Genomic DNA, 17,262 nt, shown 5'->3' on the forward strand with positions numbered 1-17,262 from the left:
GGAGAGGGGAAGAACAAGACCGCCTGCATACCGCTTTCCCCCAGCCGACTAGCCCCCTGTAATGGGAGGCGGCGCGGCCGCGGGCTTCATACTCGAATCTAGAGGGAACAGATATGTTAGTTATCTCCATGCTGGAACACGAAAGTAAAGACATAGTCAAACCACCAATTTTCCTGCCGGGGTTCGGCTTGAGGCGGCTTGGGTGATCCATCGGTATCTTCTGTGAGCAGTTGCCCACAAGCCAGTACTCGGCGGCCACCGGCCGCTTCAGTTTCCGCAGCTGTTGTGGGTTCCGCTGCGTTCGGGTCGTCAAGTTGCAGGCAGTGTGACGTCCCGGCCCCGGTCGTCTTGGTAGTAGTCTGAGCTTTTCGCGGTGCTTGATTGCTTGCTGCCGGATCTCCAGCACCCTGCTTCTGGGGAGTGATACCAGGACCGCTGATAGAGATCCCCTCCACATAGGCCGATCTCCGGGTCGGGGTCCCCCTTGCCTGGCCGACTTGGCCCGGTCTTCTTCTGCCCGCACTGTGGTTGAATGCTGATGGGCATTGTGACAGCTGGGCTCCTGGGCTGTTAGACTTGTCGTCAGTCAGTAACCAGTTGACAACTGCTTCGCATACAGAGATCAGACCTACCTTTGAAGCTCGAGATTGAATATAAATCGACGTCAACGATGGACGTGATATTGGTGGGAGTGAAGCGGATGTCTAGCGACTTTAGAGCGTGCCCGAAGACTCCAAACTTGTCAACTTGTTGCTGATTGTGGGCTCAAGGTTTGCTGATCGTAGGTCAGGAAGGATTGGGGCAAGACTGAAAATAACTGTCGACGCTTGGGGTTCGAGTTGAAAGTAACTCAAATAGTCAATATGTGAGCTTGGTAAGTGTAACGAAACTCTAGAAGAGAGACCTGAGTTGCTGATGCTTGCGAGAGACAGTGGGAGGGAGAGAGTTCAGAGTGGTCTGTGGTGGTTTAAATAACTTAAAATTGGCAGACTCTTCTCGCTGACGATGCTCCCACTGTGGGGCACCCACTTTATCTGTTCACTCTTTGTGAGTTTTCAGGTGAATAATAATAGCAGAGCAACCAGATGTGGGTTTAGAAGAGCGACTTGTTGGTCACAGGGGGGCTGGAGAGAGATGGGTGGAAGTGAATAGTGCGTCGCTGCCAAATTTTGCTCTGGCAGAAGCAACTTATTAGAGGGCTTTGGGTGGTTGGGTTCTGTCAGCAAGTGAATTGGCAGGTGTAGGTGAATAAGTAGGTCGTTAAAGCTAATGTTGATATCAAAAAAATAAAGGAGTCCACAAAAGCTTGGCTCCTTTTGACCCACACTTTCAAGCTCGCCCTGTCGCACCAATTCTTCTTCCTGCACCACAACACCAGCTTTCGCAACTCCTCATCACCATCGCTTCGCCTCCTCTCAAACCAGTCAAAAGAGACGAGCTCATTCTGCAAAGCTCGTTGTGATCCAAACCTCTCTCGCCCCGCGCCCATTTGCAACATCACCACCAGCGATCAGTCGCATCACAAGATGGAGATCACCGGCAGAAATCAGGACGCGACTTGGTCAGACAGCGACCACACAAACTCAATCTCTCCCAGCGAAACCGCTTCATTTAAAGATGCCGAAGCTCAGGCTCCCCCTCCTCTGGAGAATGAGAAATACTACGAGGCTGAACATCGTGGCGGTGTCGAAGATCCCAACGATTACTATCCCAGCGGCTTCCATCCCGTCCTTCTGGGTGATTTTCTGGGCAAGAGCAGTCGATTCCGGGCCATCAACAAACTAGGAGCCGGCGCACACGGCACGGTTTGGCTTTGCAGAGACAGGGCCACGGCCAAATGAAGGGCCGTCAAAATCTTTTCTGCGAAGGTCTCGCGTCCGACAGCCGACATCGACCCCCACGAGCTTCCAGATCACCGAACCACTGCAATGGCAGACATGGTCATCTCTAAGCACCTTGCCAAATGGTACCAGCCAGACGACCCAGCCCTTAGAAAACATCACATCGGCATCCCACTTGAGTACTTCCGGATCAATGGTCCGAATGGCAAGCATCTCTGCCACGTTTCGCCTTTTATAGTCCCACCATTGAACACGTCCACGACCTGTACTCGCCCTGTCAGTCCTTCCTGAAAGCCATCGCCTATCAGATGGTTCATTCCATGGCCTTTCTTCATCAGCACGGCATCTATCATGGCGACTTTCGACCCGCAAACGGCATGTTTTGCTTGCTTCCTGGAGTCGACGAATGGCCAGAGGAGAAGATGATCAAGCTCTACGGCAAACCGAAAATAGTCCGAGTCCACGCAGTTGACGAGGAGGGGGAACGGGACTTTGAAATCGAACCGAACGTCTCTCCTTATCTCATCCAAACGGCCAACTTCGACCTTTCTTCCGGCGCCTGTTCTTACAATATCGCGGTTATTGACTTTGGCATGGCCTACTTCCTCGACAATCCACCCACCATCTGCGCCACCCCATTCGAGCTGTCCTCCCCCGAAGGGATTTTTACCAACGGGCGATTAGGTTGGCCGGCAGACATTTGGTCACTCGCCTGCACTATTCTTTGGACCGTGGCGGGAAGTTACCCATTCGGCGATGAAGACTCGGAGTCCACACCATGGCTTGTCGTAGAGGACGTGGAAAGGCTTATGGGACCAATGCCACTGCGCTATCGTCCCCTGCTCACCAGCTGTGTTAGCGCCGGCAGAGAACTGAGCGAGCGACAGATGAATGACCCGTCCAAATACGCGACTTTCAATCGTCGGGAATCTCACGCCTCCACATACCATGGCGATCCCGACGTGATCAGAAACAGAATTTTTGTCAAATATGTGCTTCCCTGGACATCGGAGGAGTATGAGGAGCTCGCCAAACAGGACGAGATCTGGAGGAAAACAGGACGTCTTCCCAAGTACATCAAGGCGGCGGGGACTGGAGGTGAAACGATCTGGCGCCCAAGCCTACTACATGATCGCGAGGATGGCGAGGCTCTGTCGGACCTGTTGCTATCCATCTTCAAATGGGAACCAACTGAGCGTGCGACTACCAAAACCATGCTGGCACATCCCTGGTTTAAGGACCACCGCTCTCGTGGTTCTGACAGCCAGTCAGCATCCCAGCAAGGATGGAACTATCTGGCTAGGGGAAAAGGGTTGATGTGGATCTTGGGTGGTTTGCTTGTTGGGGTGGTATCCTTTCGACTTCGCAAGAGAGTTTTGGGCAACTAGAAAAGGGGGGGGATGAAGAGTGGGATAGGGGCATTATTTGTCATTGTGTTATCAGGAGTCACAAATCTGAAAGGGGAGTTCTTGGAATTTGTATTGCTAGGCAGGAGGCGAGATAATCGGTGGAGCAGGTGTCAAGGAATGGAATGAAAGGGCGTTGGTATCAATGGAAGCAGATGATGATGCTGCTTGGTCAGTTCGTTGAACCGCGGGATGTGAGATTTACCTGAAATGAAAGCCCCTTAATACGTGAGACTTACAGTGCTTTCGCCCTAAAGTGACAGCATACAACCTGTACAATACAGAAATCGGTAAAGGAATCAAATCAGCCGCAGTCTTCTCAGGCCACAGACCTCTCTACATTTCATCGCATATTCAACAGTGGTAAGATGATCTAACCAGCAAGTTAAGAAGTTGAATACATCTCGACCAAGCTCAAAACACCACTGGTATTTGGTCCTCTCTTGTATTTTGGCATAGCCAAGCCAATAACCAGATGCTGAACGCCTAAAAAATCCAGGAAACAACTAGATTTCCACAAGACCGAGATAGCATGTAGGTGGCCAATAGACCTTACATGTGAAAATCCCGTTGGTCCGCCCCGTCGATTTCATGTTTTTCTTTTTCTGGGGGGGTTCTGACAGATGCCATTCCAGGGCAGCAAAAACCGACTGCCGGACCTCCGGGATGGGTAGCCAACAACAGCCATTGGTTGACCTCCTGTGCCGCCAAGATGGGAGAGGCACGGATAGCTACCGAAACTGGCAGCCACACGGGTCAGGTGCCGGCCGATGATGTTTCCTGGATGGGGGCTGAAGACGGGGACCGGAAAGCTGCATCGTGGGTGACGTTAGAGTGTCACGGAGGGTAATGATTCGGGGCGATCAACGGCCCTCCGTTCTGCTTCCTGTCTTTTGCTATGACGGGATTCTTTCGACGGACCTCAACATGTAGCAGACAGGCGGATAACAGGGAAATGCGATGTGAAGATTGGGGGCTGAAGAAGAGTGGGAATGTCCTAGCTACCTATTTATGGCGATGAACATTCCAGCCAACTCCTGTCCTGAGCTACATATAACTCATTCAAATGAAGACAAGAACCGCAAGCCAAAATGAATCTCACCATTTTTACACCTCTTCTGGCCTCTATCGTATTTTCCTGGGCACTAGCTGAAGACTTCAGCGGGCCTGGCCAAATTCGCACACTCGATGTCCACGAAAATAATCAAGATCTTGGCTGTTTGACCTCAAAAGGAAAATGGACCACGGTTGAGTCGCTTTGTGGCGAGTTCAACGCTCAGCGCGTGGGAAGTAACAATGAATTCCGTCTCTCATCAATGGGGGGAGGTAGCTGCGGCATTGATGGGGTCACATTCAAGTGTGGAATCCAGAGTGGGATCTTTGGCGTACGTGACCGCTGCCTCTTGGTGGCTGGCGACCTGGAAGGAGCAAGAAAGCTAACAATATAACCAACAGACATGGGGTACTGAAGGGCCAGTTAGTGGAAGAGAAGTCGTGCGGTATGGGGCCTATGGACTGATGGAAGGTTCCGGGAACAGCCCGCCCGATGCGAAAGATGAGGCAGTCGAAATTCACTTTTCGACAGGAAACGAGGGAGGAAAAGCGGTGTGGCTAGGCTGGAAGGCACTCTGAAGAGGTTGTGTGGTGTTGTTGAGTGTAATTAGAGATAGACCACGTTCAGTCCGGACGAACGCAATCGCTACCACATGTCAAAAAGGCTCGTGACAGGACCGCCCACTGACTATTCGCCCTTGAACGCCTTTTCCAGTCCCTCAATATCGAGCTTCTTCATCCCCATCATAGCCACTGATGCTCGTCCAGCTGCCGCCACATCCTCGCTGACTAGCATCTCCTTGAGCCTCTTGGGCACAACCTGCCACGACACGCCAAACTTGTCAGCCAGCCACCCGCACTCTTGCTTTGTGACATCTCCCCCCTCGCTCAACTTCCCCCAGTAATAGTCGACTTCTTTCTGATCGGCACAGTCAATCATGAAGGACACGGCGTGATTGAAGGTGACGTGAGGCCCGCCATTCAGACCTGAGAAGCGGTGACCGTCAAGGTCAAACTCGACAAAGAGGATGGAACCGGGTTCCTGTCCATGAACTTCCTGGCCGGCCTCTGAATAGCGCTGGCTGCGCAGGATCTTGGAGTTGGGAAACACGGACGTGTAGAATTTGGCTGCTTCTTCAGCTTGAGTGTCGAACCAGAGGACAGTGGTGAGGGTGAGGTTGCCGGCGTGAGTGGTAAGCGACATTCTGCAGACAAGTAACGAGGTATGGAAGAGATGGAGAGGCTTGTTGAACGGCTCGAGCCTAGAGGTCCGGGTAGGCGGCCAAGAAGGAAGGAGAGACCATCCTTGGGCAAACAACAGGTCGGGCAAGATGGCACATATTAAGCATCATGGACAAAGAAGCCGGAGCGACTTCCTCCCGTCTTGTGGCTTGCGATTACCCCTCCAAGTCCTCAGGCAGCAACGCCAACCAGGGCATGGTGGCGCCTCCAATGACGCGCTCCCGACAAGCAACTCGTGAAACAGATCCATCTGGACGTGACGCGTAGTCACCTGATGTCGTCACCCATCACAGTTTTGTGCGGTTCGCGGGGGTCGGCATTTGTAGGGTTAGGGTCCTGGTAGACATCCCTGAGGCAGACATGATGACAACACCATTTCTTAAAGACGGGCAGGTTCAAAATGTCGACATATTAAGTAAGGGGTTACTTGCCTTAAGTTCCTTCTTTCATCTCTCAGGTCTTTTCTTTCTCGGTGTCCGCCGACTATTATTACCAGCCGCGTTGGGTGACATCTCAAATCCTACAAACCAACCATCCGCCCTATTAAACAAGCGATGATACCCTGCTATATAGATACCGAGTTCGTATTCTGTAGCTTCGCCACACCTCGTCGCATGAGAGTACAACTCAACTTAATGCCAATTGCTCGCCCAGACAGTTGCAGTCCATATCCATTCCATCAATGTCACTTTACAACAAACTTCATCACATACACGCGCCGCCATGACAGAGCCATCACCAGCAACGGTCGAGACACCCCCCGAAACAGCACTATCGGCGGCGGTCGCGAAAACAGACGTTTTCACCGAACCGCGCACCTCTGCACAGATCAGAAAAGAAAACAGAGCCACAAATCCGGATCGCGCTCCCTATCACCGCATCTGGAGTCTCTTCTCCCGAGGAATATTGTTGGTCCTCGAGCTCGCAGCCATAGGGTACACCGCCTACGCACATGAGCTTGTCAATCGACCCGACTCACCTTTCGAGGGCGGTGTGAAGGACTTTGGTACAAGTTTTGCAGCTGTAGGTGGCGACCTTAAGGAGATGATAAGGTCTCAGTGCTAACGCGTCAGGCAAACAAGTTTGCAGTGGGTGTCGCCGTCAACCTCTCATGTGTCATTGCTTGTTTCATCGATAGATATGACGCCAGCGGGGCTGGGATTGCTGGCTTTTTGGACTTGATACCCGGTATTCTTGGTATTGTTGCCTTCTTCAGTGTCGCATTAGCAGGATATGGTTACGGAGGAAGTGATTATTACGACAGAGTGGGCTACCAGGCGGAGAGAACGGCTGTTGCGCACTGTCTCTGGCTGTTGGGTATGATTCCTTGTCGATTCTTTTTGATGCAATCACTGACAAGCAATATAGCATTCTGCACATTCTGTCTTGCTTTGGGGCCTGTGTTGGGTGCTGCATTGTTTGTACTCGGTTAAAAAGCACAACAGTAAAGTCTCGCCCTCAAGGTGACAAGGAAGTTTCATCAAAGGGAGGGGAGCCCAAGATTGCAGCTGCTGGTGTTTGATCATGAGCCAGATGATGCTCTTGACAAGCAGTTATACATGATATAAGCACAAATATAGCACAAAGTTTGGATATAAGGGGAGGTTCAACATTTCTTGATTTACATAATACTTTTTGACTTACCTAGGTACCTACATACCATCTCAACACAGATGTGTGCCCACTACCTCAAGCTTTCCATGGCTTTAAGCAGCGCCGCCCTGAGCGGCTCCAGTCTATTACCCTCCACCCAGGAATCGCTGCCTCTCCAGATACTCTGCAACTTACATAGGATGACATGCGCCTCTTTCAAGATGAACTCATCATTCAAGAGCTCTTGGGGGCTCTGGAAAGCACAAGTCCCAGCAGCATGTTGCACAACTCTAATCACGAAGATGGCAGCGTAATCTGCTGGATTTAGGGGCCGGCCCAAGTCGGTCCAAGAGAAACCCACACCTCCATTGCTAAGCGCCAGGTTAATCCTAAGCTGAATGTCAGGGAAATGCGGGTCAAGTAGGTTGGGGGCTTGGTGAGCGAGAAGCTCGGAGGCGTAGTCAGCAAAGCAGGAGACGGCAAGGGCTGCTGCGGCTGGATTGGAGATGTTGAGCTCGCTCATCAAGAGCTGCCAGTAAGCCGGGACTTTGGTGTTAGGGTAAGGAGACATCTTTGGTGAGCTTTTTGTTGAAGGTTTCCTGTATAGGTATATCTAGTGTTAGAGTGGAAAGATGATGAGGCAGATGTTCACGCTGATACAATTCAGAGCTAAGGCGCGGTTTTAATAGCTCCAAGGGCGCGATGCCTTGTTGTAGGACAATGCCATTGTATTTCTAGATTGATTTCGAACAGAACAGACCAGTTTGGGTGTCTTTGTTCCTTCCCTTTCGACACTGTTCAAACAATGTTCGACATGGTCAACAAAGAAACACCAGATAGAAGGTTGAACTGGGATTCTCCTCAAACTCTCGGTTTTCAACGTCAAGATTCTCTCACGCTGTGGACAGAATGATGGGGATTTCTCCGTAGGGTGAAATCAAGGCAGGAAAAGATAACAGACCCGTCCTCGACTATCATTGATACCTCTTTAAGTACTTTTAAAGACCTTTTGACTTTCTTTATCGATGTATCGAGTATCTTCTAATGCGTATCAACTATCTTTCAAGGCTTACTGGTGATCTTCAATGGCCCTCATCTCAAAGTGATAGTGTCTATTATGTCACCGTGACGTGTCTGTCTAGTAGGTTCTCAGGTTGAGAAAGTACCAGATCCCTCTCCCATTCGTTTCGTCTAGCCTATTCGGCCTTCTGAACAACAAACTTGGTGCAGTCATCCTGCGATCCCCGCTGCGCAATAGGCATGACCACTGGCTGATGGTTCCTAGCAGATATGATGGTGCATACGCGGTACACGCCCTCCAGCAAACCACCCGTTACCTCAGCCTGCAAACCGCCCTTCCCATTGCCTTCATCATCCACACCCTTAAAGTAGGCAAATTTAGTCGGGTCGGGAGGGTTGACAGAACGGAGACTTCCAATGTTCTGAATGGTGATGTGACAGTGCCCAATGATATCGCCGTTCTCATCGAGGTCTTGAGGGGCAGTGTAATATGCAACGCTGGGATTCACGAGAAATCCAGCCCTCAAATGGCGGGTTTGGATCGTTACATTGAACGTCTTTTGCGCAGGGATAATGTCACCCGGTTGCGGATGGGTGATGATGGACGTGATCATGTTGGACGAGGCCGGTATCTTCCCCATGGGTATGCCATTGCAGGATCCAGCCGAATTCTGACGGCCATTGGTGAGAGTTTGACCAACGCAGAAGTTGATAAAGTTGCTCGGATTTCTGCAGGGATCCGTTAGCCTTGCATCAAGAGTAAACATCGGACCGGGAGTGTCGTCTTACGTGTCCGATTTTGACAAGCCTGGTCGAATTCCCGTTGTTCCTTCCTCCAGTCCGGTATACAAGCTTGCGCTCTGGACGGCTTTTGGAGAGAGACATGCTGGGCCGGGCTTTGGGTCATGCTTGGTTGAGCCGACAGTAACGGCTTTGACACTGCCAAAAAGTGCGAATGCCCCTATGGCGAGTGTATGAGGTTTGACCATTTTGGGCTCCCTGTGAACTGACCTGGACAGTGTCAGATAGAACGGTTGTCGACACGGAGATCAAGGTCAACATCAAGCACAAATGCGACAGGAAAGTAGCTTCTCTTTAAGGAAGAAGAGAATGTGACTTTAGCGCTTACCTCAGAAGCATCCCATTCCAAGAACTGTTGATTGGGTGCCAAGGGAAATATAGTGTCTAAGACCGGTTAAAATCAATTTGCTGCCCTCAATGGGAAGACTGACATGCTCCGGCTTCAAGTAAATGGACGATGTCTACCAATGACAGATGATCATGCACTGAGTGAGGCGCAGGAATCAACCGATCGTTCTGACTGACATGAGCTTATTATAGTAGTGTATGCACAAACGAGGTAGCTGGCAGGCGGAGTCCACGCCCCAAGTACCACACCTTTACAAAGGGCAAGGAACCGTCGCACCCCTTGCCACACGTCATGGACGAGAATGTATGCATTGCAAAACTGTCTGTACCACGCCCCCAATATAAGCCAAAGATTCTTCAAGGATAGGTACCTAGGTAAGTAGGTGGCTAACGTGGCACAAGATACCTACCTACCTACCTAGTTAATATACCTGACCTCAAGCTATAGCAGGTAACTAGTCTATTGTCCACCTAGAGAACCTAGTGGAGGCTGATTGTATCACCTATTCAACTACCCCATAGAATTGACTATTTTGTCCATGGCGTGTATATCTACAGCGTGATTCCCTCGATCTTCCCTAGAATCCTCTCAACGAACTTTATCCCGACCACGATCAGATCCTGTTTGTTATGTGTGACGTCCGAGCTGCCGAACTCATTATTCCCATCATCCAAACAGGTAAGACAATCCACCACGATCTCTGTATACAACCGCCCCATGCGCTGCGGGAGGGTCTGTTTTGTCAGCAAGACAAGATCCTCTTTGATCCATGACGTGGATCCTGGTAAATGGGCATGTTCAAAGTCCCGATCGCTCAGATGCTTTCTCAGCTGCAGTGAATATCCAGGAACAGGAGTTGGGATCGATGATGACGAGTTAGTGTGATTGGGGTGATGATAGGTTGACGAGGTCGAGCTACTGGTGGACGGGTACCAGACCAAAGACCGCCATAATCCAATCTCAAGGAGGCACACACCCAGGCTATATATATCGTGCTGCATAACATATCTCTCCAAAATGCAAAGTCCCTGTCGTGCTGGATGCCGGTAAAGGTTCCGATACCAGGCTGTGTCACCGAGGCGGTTCGTCTCCATGTTGATGCTTCGAAATTGCGAGAAGCCGACAAGAAAAGCCTGGCCCAGTTCCAGAGGTCGCAGAGCAGCAAGAGCTGTTGGGAACAGCAGAATATTGTCCGGACGAATATTCTTGTGTACCAAGTCGCAGGTGTGCACGAAGCTGACAGAACGAACAAGCTGTTTTGCCAGTGCGATGACCGAACTGAGACAAACAGGTCTTTGCTCAAGTAAGAGGCTGCGAAGGGTGGTAGGCGGCTTGAGAGGGTCTGCCTGGGCCGGGGTATGATACACAATCTGGGGACCGAGGGGAAAGGTCTTGTTGTCGTCAATGATCTCGAGGAGACCCTTGCAGCGTAGAAGGCCAAATATGCTTGGGTCAACGCTCTGGAGTCTCCTGCATAGTTGATAGGCGTCCGATGTAGTGTTTGTGTTGGTATTTGGGGCAGTACCAATGCCTTCCATGACATACAGACTTTGAGATTTCGGTCGGGCCACAACGTTGACGCTTGAAAAAGGAACGCTGGTTGCTGTGGTAAAGTCCCATCCTGTCTCATCCATGACGATGCTATTCGCACTTCTGATATCGGTGTTGATCGTGTAATCGATGGCCTTTCTTAACGCAAACATGTGATCCAGAGGGCTTGCGGGAGATTGGTTGTGTGGTAGCTGTCGGGATCTATCTTGTCCTAACTGCTGCAGTGCCGGGTCCAAGACCTTGCCGCCGATGAGCATAATCGTATACCACGATGGATCGAACAGACTTTGCCAGCACTGTAACTCCGTCATCAACGCGTCCAACCCTTTTTTGGCCACAGCATATCTCCACCTGTCAAGCTGAAGCATTCTGGTCAGCACATGTCCCTGTCCAGTACTGGTGGAGGCGACTATCGATGAAGCCGCTGCTTCGAGCTGAGATACCGCCTGTAGCAGAGTTCCGCGTAGTCTTTGGAGAAGATCAAAATGACATTGTGCAAGTTCTTCAGTCAGATGATCTTTGATCCCGCGGAGGAAAACGAGCTGTATCTCTAGTTTCGTCCAAATCGTTTCGAGTAAAAGCACCTTATCACAGAGATCTTTCTTCGCAGTCCTGAAAGCTTGGCAGATGCGCAGGGTCTTGTTGGCAAGCTTGATGCAAATGTCGACGACGCTGACAACTGCGAGAGCGAGTTCTGCAGACATGGTTCTTGCAGTTCTGTGGACCAGGTGACGCGATTGTGAGGTTGTTGTAAGGTATGTTGTATCAGATGGTAAGGTGGTGATGAAAAAATGCGGTCTGTGTCGGCTGGTTTTGGCGTGGCGCAGCTCGGGGAAAGGCGTCGTAGACAATATAATAGACAATGGAGCTATCCCGAAAGATGCTAACCAGAAACACCATGGATGTCTTCAACAGCTCTTGTAATATACCTATATCAAGCACCTCTAAAGGAGCTGAAAGGGTATGTGGACTGCCCTTGCAGGCATATTACTTGCCACGGTATCTAGGTAGGTAGGTATCTTTAAAGACTTATTAACTACCTTCAAAAGTCTGTGAACTATCTTCCAAATCCTCATCCAAAGTACAGATTCCATTTTTTTTGTCCACGACGTATTCAGGGGTCGGCTGACTGCTGCCTGGCCGCCGCTTGCATGTGGCCAAGCAAGCCACAGCGCCATAGCTCGTTTCTGGACGCGCGCTGAAGACAGGGGGCGCGCTGAAAACTAAAAACGCGCTTAAATCCAAGGCATGAATATGGATGTTAAATACTGCCATCGTTCCTCACTGTCGTATCACTTAGAGCCTGACTTACCCATATATGAGGTAGTTTGGATGCTGTGACCATGGCTGAAGGTATATCCGAGTTGGTTAATTCCTCTCGGCTGGTGACAGAATTTTACCTCCCGAATTTTGTTGTCCACCATCTTGAAACTGTTAATGAAATCTGGGATCTGAGAGAAGAAATTGGCTATGGAGGATCTGGCGTGGTGCGAAAAGAGGAACGTCGAGTTCACTCCAGTGGAGAGAAATATCAGGGTCCAATGGTACGAGCCGTGAAACAGATGAGAAAGGTTCCTCAAAACCCAGACCAAGGACAGTGGAATTATAGAGCCGAGTTGGAAGCAGTGGTGAAGTTCTCACAGCCAGAGGTATGCAAGCACGTGTGGTGGAAATGTCCAATGAAAGTTAACATTCAGCAACTTGCTAGTATGACCCTTTCTTTGTGCGCACCTTTGGGTGGTTCGAAAACCAAGAATCTGTGTTTCTGGCCATGGAATATCTTCCATCGAGTGACCTAGAGAAATTCAGAAGGTCCTCGCCTCCGCTTTCCGAATTTGACACGAGCCTGATCGTGTGGCAGCTGATTCAAGGTGTGCGACACATGCACGATGCTGGGTTTGCGCATCGAGACTTGAAGCCAGGGGTAAGTGGTGATACTACGTGTTCTTCATGTCCTCGACCATGTCACATGTGTCCCAATACAGTCAGTCGTTATTGCCTGTAAATACCTAGCTCACATCGACATACCCAGAATATACTCATTGCCTCAACATCACCGATCTGGCACGTCAAAATCGCCGACTTTGGAATCAGCAAGCAAGCTATGCAGGGTGTAACACGCTTTCACACCATGCGAATCTTCGGGACCTTGGGATATATGGCACCCGAGGTATTGGGTTACTATGCCAACAACACCGGAATCAACAATACCACGATTGCATACACTATGTCGGTCGATATTTGGGCCGTTGGTGTAATTGCAATGACCTTGCTGCTTGGGCGCGATATCTTTCCTTTGCCGGGCGATTACGCCAAATATGTCTTTGGACAACGGGCTCTTGACTTTGCCCGTGGTCAAGGTGAGGTTTTGACAGACGATTGCCAGGACTTCATCGCGGCCCTTCTTGCAGCGGATCCAATACTTCGACCGACTGCTGCTGCTGCCCTCGCCCACCCTTGGTTAATGCAGGCCACCGAAGCAACTGAACCTTCTCCAGTAAGAGAGATCCCGGACTCGGAAGCAGACTCAGACGAGGACTCCGCTCCATCTGATTCACTACAGCCTTCCACAAAGAATCCGTGGGCGACAATCGGCAGTAGAACTTGGCCGAGCAAAGGATCGAAGACATACAGCGACGCGCTCCTGACGAAGTTCAAGTACCTCTGGCTTGATATTATTCTTCTATCTCCCAAGTTCCATACTATTGAGTTCGAGAAGGTTTGTCTCTCTCCTTGTCCATTGGCCAGCCAATGGCACGATTTAACGGCGTTCTTCTTCACCTCAGACTCGGTTTTATGTTCTACGCTCCGATAACGCCACAGATATTGAGACAAGCGCTGCTCAGAGCGTGTGGACTTCTAGTCAGCGTGTCAACAAGATCCTTGACAAAGGATACCGGACATCCGAAGGCCATGTGGTTCTATTCTTCTCCGTGATTGGTAGGTAAGTAATCGTTTCACATGATTCAAATTACCTATTACTGGTGGAGGTAGGCAAGGTATCTTATAAAGACATGAAGCTGACACACACTGCACCAGTCGGCGATTCTGTGGAGTAGCACAGATGACCAGCGCACTGGATTGGGAGAATACTGACCCCCATTGGGTTGAGGATGTCTGGCAGGGACGGTTCACCTTGGCCTGGCTCAGTCATACAGAGCTCTCATTTGACCTTGTCAACCATGTCCCGGTAAAGGAGACCACACCGGGTTTCAGAGCTATCGCTTGTTACGATGGCACTGAGATCTCACCTGGATCCGCATATGAATTATTGAGAGTTTTTTCGGCGGCGGAAAGACGGTGATCGTGGACTTGAGTTTATCGGGATCCCACATCAAGGTGCCTGGGTACCTAGGTAAGATATTTGGGTGGCCTTACTCTGCGATCGGGGTCAGAGAGTTGCTAGATCCTGGTATCATTCCATTGGGTCAGATTGGTTACATTATCTTATCAACCAGGACGAGGACTCCTACCTAAGTGCCGCCGAGAGGCCGGCCAACACAGAAGGACACAGTCACCGCGAGGGGCCTTGATGGGGTAGTAACATTCTCAGGTACTTGTATATTCATGGCCAAAAGCACTATCCTTCTCAACCGACAAGTAGACTCTTGTCAAATTCAAGGAACTACAGCCAGACTTCATGAAACAAACCCCGGTTTCTCTTCACCCATCTCCATTCATCCCTCGCCTTAAATCCACTGATAAACGCTGAGTTTGCTTGAACCACCGCAAGTCTCGGTGGGAGCACCAGTACAGGCCAAATCACAATCCGTGTCTTCGAGTTGGACGCTCAAAGCATCTAGCTCATGGCCACAAAAGCATTCAGCCATGTATTGCAGTCCAAAGAAGACAAATCCAGAGTTGAGACAGTAATCCGCACAGCGTTCGATTGTCATGGCCGCAGGGGAGAAGCCAAAGCCTCCAGCGAGAGCCCGATCGGGGGCGGGGAGCTCACTAAAGCATCCTTGGTACACTGGGGCGGAGACCTCAGGGTGAGGATAAGGCGTATGTGGAGGGGCCTCCTCAGAACTGCCCCAGAGAGAGATGCGGTTTGGACCTCCGCATGTCTGACCGGCGTCTCCAGTGCATTGCATGGAGCAATCTTCCGGGAAGGTAGGGAAGGAACCTGTGTCAAGAGAGTTGCCACAGTAGCTGTGAGACTTGTTAGATACCGGATGATACGGAAACGGGGAGAGCTTCTTTGACTTACCACTCGCCTCCATATTCTAGTCCCCAGAGGGTGAAATTACGGGTGGGATCGGTGCAGTATGTCTCGCAAGCCTCCACGGTCATCGCCTCGAAATCCGCGGTGCTCGCGCCAGTCAAAGCCCGAGTGGGAATTTCCGTATAGCAGCCGTAAGAAGTTTGCCCGACGACGGCGGGGACAAGGGCGGCAAGAGCGAGAACGGAGTACATCTTGATGGGTTGGAAAAGATCTTTGGTTGAGATTGTAGAGGATGGTGACTGATGATGGGGGAAGAGATCAGAATGACAACATCGAGGGTGGTCGTCTTACTTATAGACTTCGAGGCATCATCCTCTTTGCTTCTTCATGGTTGTGGATATATTGTGACTGATTGCGTCCCGTCTGGCCTATCTCCTGTGTCCCCAACACCATTGACTCGATACCACTCTGCATTGGTACTCTCCCAAGAAGGTAAACACGGAGTGCACCTGCATGATCGCATCTTGACGAGCCTCGAACGCCCGGCTAACGACAAAATGTCTGGCATGCAGAAAAGACAATATCACATGCAGCCCAAAAGAGATATACATGCAAGTGGACCCCTGAATCCTTCGTACGATCCGTGAATCGAAATAGCCTCAATGTCTCGTCAAGATATCGCCAAGACCTTTGAGGTTGTGTAACCAATGCTGATGGGAAAATCGTGACATAAAGGTAACTAGGCAAGATACCTACCGACTTAGATGATTGACTGCGGTTCTTGATAGAAGTGTGCCCATAATTTTGTATAATCCTTCATTGCACTCAAGGTTGGCGCTCAGTCATTACCTACCTGGAAAACCAGATCTTCAACGGCAAGGGATGCGGATCGTTCCGTTCCTCGAGGTCCCTGAGCTTGCAAGGGTCTAAAGCAGAAAGCTGCATATGCCAGCCCTCGGATTACCACCCTGTACCTAGTTAGTACGTACTTTTCTGCTTCTTACGCTCACCGATTTTCCACAACAAACGCCGAGTTGCAAAGATGGACTCACGCCGGGCGCCGGCAGGGAATATAATTCAATAGAGAGTCAGCCACTTGCCCAAGTTCTTTGACCGGACAAGTCCCGCCAGCAGGGAAAAAACAGTAAAGTAAGCGTGGCCAGAAGGGGGCGTGCTGCATGCACTGTTGCGCAACATAGCCCAGAAATTGTTGGAGCCAGGACTCTTTGAACAGTGTCTAGAAGTTGCTTCGGTCAACGGGTTCGCCTCCAAAGATAGACAAGAGAGAGTAGCGTCGGTGTCACGGTAGGTGGATGCGATGAGACCCTGATGCAGATCGATTGTGACGTGAGGCTCCCCCATGCACACATCCTTTGTAGCTGCAATATGTGAACCGCGGTTGCGGGATTGTTTTCCGCGCCATTCAGCGGTCAACGCGTGCAGGCGTGACATGGCCGATGCCAAACCATCGGGGGTTTTACCTATTACCCGTTTCTTTTTTATTACACACGATCTGATATCCGTCCATGCATGTCTCAATGGGCCCCTGATTCCCCATTCTGTGGGGTTGTGCTACCAGGTCTTGCCGCCCCCTGAAGAGGCTGATGGCCTAGACGACAGCTTGCCAGGGGCATGAATGCTACCCGAGTAACTAAGAAAAACCTAAGCGGGAAGGTGACGGTTCTTGAATAACACCTCGGGGAGGTAGGCCAAGCAAAATAAACGGTCTGGACGCAAAAGCTGAACAAATGATCTCCACCGAGTACTACATGACTTGACACCCAGTCTCTATTGTCAGACCACCCCGCCTGTGGTAGAGTTGGACTTCTCAGGTTGTAGTCACAGTGCAGTTGCATATTTGGCTGCAGAGCTATATCTGCAGGATATCAATATCGAGCAGAGATTTCGATGGGATCCTCATCCGACTCGGCCGTGATTAGGAAACGCTGCGAGAAAGGACGCACGGCACCCAACGGGTATCATCCACTTGCCAGACTTGCAGAGCACCATTTCATGCCGCTGTACCCTTTGATAAGGGATAGAATATCAACCTGAACAGTCTGGGTAAGAAGGAAATTCCTCGGGACTGACGACAGCCCTTGCGTTCAAGTTGCAAAGCAGATGGAGTTCATGAACGCTCCTGGGAAAGGGCATCGGATGTTCCGGTAACATGGATCCTGTTCCAGTCACGACTGCCAGAGGATTACCTTAGCTTTGCCGCTGCCACAGTGCCACACCGGC

At 50.6% G+C, this 17,262-nt stretch overlaps 8 protein-coding genes across 8 annotated transcripts; 4 read left to right on the forward strand and 4 right to left on the reverse strand.

Moving 5' to 3' along the window:
* Positions 1-1,526: 1,526 nt before the first annotated feature.
* Positions 1,527-3,229, forward strand: PODANS_7_1040 (uncharacterized protein; the record flags this gene model as incomplete). The annotated part of the gene is made up of 3 exons (XM_001905411.1): positions 1,527-1,805; positions 1,936-1,966; positions 2,052-3,229. 3 exons carry the CDS (start codon positions 1,527-1,529, stop codon positions 3,227-3,229), a joined length of 1,488 nt encoding a protein of 495 aa, XP_001905446.1.
* Positions 3,230-4,317: 1,088 nt separating this feature from the next.
* PODANS_7_1030 (uncharacterized protein) lies at positions 4,318-4,879 on the forward strand (the record flags this gene model as incomplete). Its single annotated transcript, XM_001905412.1, has 2 exons — positions 4,318-4,632; positions 4,703-4,879. Coding segments are annotated over 2 exons (492 nt in total), but the record flags the coding sequence as incomplete, so codon positions are not given.
* A 109-nt stretch (positions 4,880-4,988) lies between these two features.
* On the reverse strand, positions 4,989-5,792 carry PODANS_7_1020 (uncharacterized protein; the record flags this gene model as incomplete). The annotated part of the gene is made up of 2 exons (XM_001905413.1): positions 4,989-5,605; positions 5,702-5,792. 2 exons carry the CDS (start codon positions 5,790-5,792, stop codon positions 4,989-4,991), a joined length of 708 nt encoding a protein of 235 aa, XP_001905448.1.
* Positions 5,793-6,178: 386 nt separating this feature from the next.
* PODANS_7_1010 (uncharacterized protein) lies at positions 6,179-6,975 on the forward strand (the record flags this gene model as incomplete). Its single annotated transcript, XM_001905414.1, has 3 exons — positions 6,179-6,565; positions 6,625-6,859; positions 6,911-6,975. Coding segments are annotated over 3 exons (687 nt in total), but the record flags the coding sequence as incomplete, so codon positions are not given.
* Positions 6,976-8,331: 1,356 nt separating this feature from the next.
* PODANS_7_1000 (uncharacterized protein) lies at positions 8,332-9,057 on the reverse strand (the record flags this gene model as incomplete). Its single annotated transcript, XM_001905415.1, has 2 exons — positions 8,332-8,884; positions 8,945-9,057. Coding segments are annotated over 2 exons (666 nt in total), but the record flags the coding sequence as incomplete, so codon positions are not given.
* A 799-nt stretch (positions 9,058-9,856) lies between these two features.
* On the reverse strand, positions 9,857-11,560 carry PODANS_7_990 (uncharacterized protein; the record flags this gene model as incomplete). The annotated part of the gene is made up of 1 exon (XM_001905416.1): positions 9,857-11,560. The coding sequence occupies one exon, from the start codon at positions 11,558-11,560 to the stop codon at positions 9,857-9,859; it is 1,704 nt and encodes a 567-aa protein (XP_001905451.1).
* A 639-nt stretch (positions 11,561-12,199) lies between these two features.
* On the forward strand, positions 12,200-14,160 carry PODANS_7_980 (uncharacterized protein; the record flags this gene model as incomplete). Its single annotated transcript, XM_001905417.1, has 5 exons — positions 12,200-12,517; positions 12,565-12,780; positions 12,889-13,625; positions 13,705-13,800; positions 13,896-14,160. The coding sequence occupies 5 exons, from the start codon at positions 12,200-12,202 to the stop codon at positions 14,158-14,160; spliced, it is 1,632 nt and encodes a 543-aa protein (XP_001905452.1).
* Positions 14,161-14,545: 385 nt separating this feature from the next.
* Positions 14,546-15,272, reverse strand: PODANS_7_970 (uncharacterized protein; the record flags this gene model as incomplete). Its single annotated transcript, XM_001905418.1, has 2 exons — positions 14,546-15,008; positions 15,067-15,272. 2 exons carry the CDS (start codon positions 15,270-15,272, stop codon positions 14,546-14,548), a joined length of 669 nt encoding a protein of 222 aa, XP_001905453.1.
* Between the last annotated feature and the right edge of the window lie 1,990 nt (positions 15,273-17,262).

The sequence above is a fragment of the Podospora anserina genome, chromosome 7, assembly GCF_000226545.1.
Source record: "Podospora anserina S mat+ genomic DNA chromosome 7, supercontig 3".
Taxonomy (NCBI): Eukaryota; Fungi; Ascomycota; class Sordariomycetes; order Sordariales; family Podosporaceae; genus Podospora; species Podospora anserina.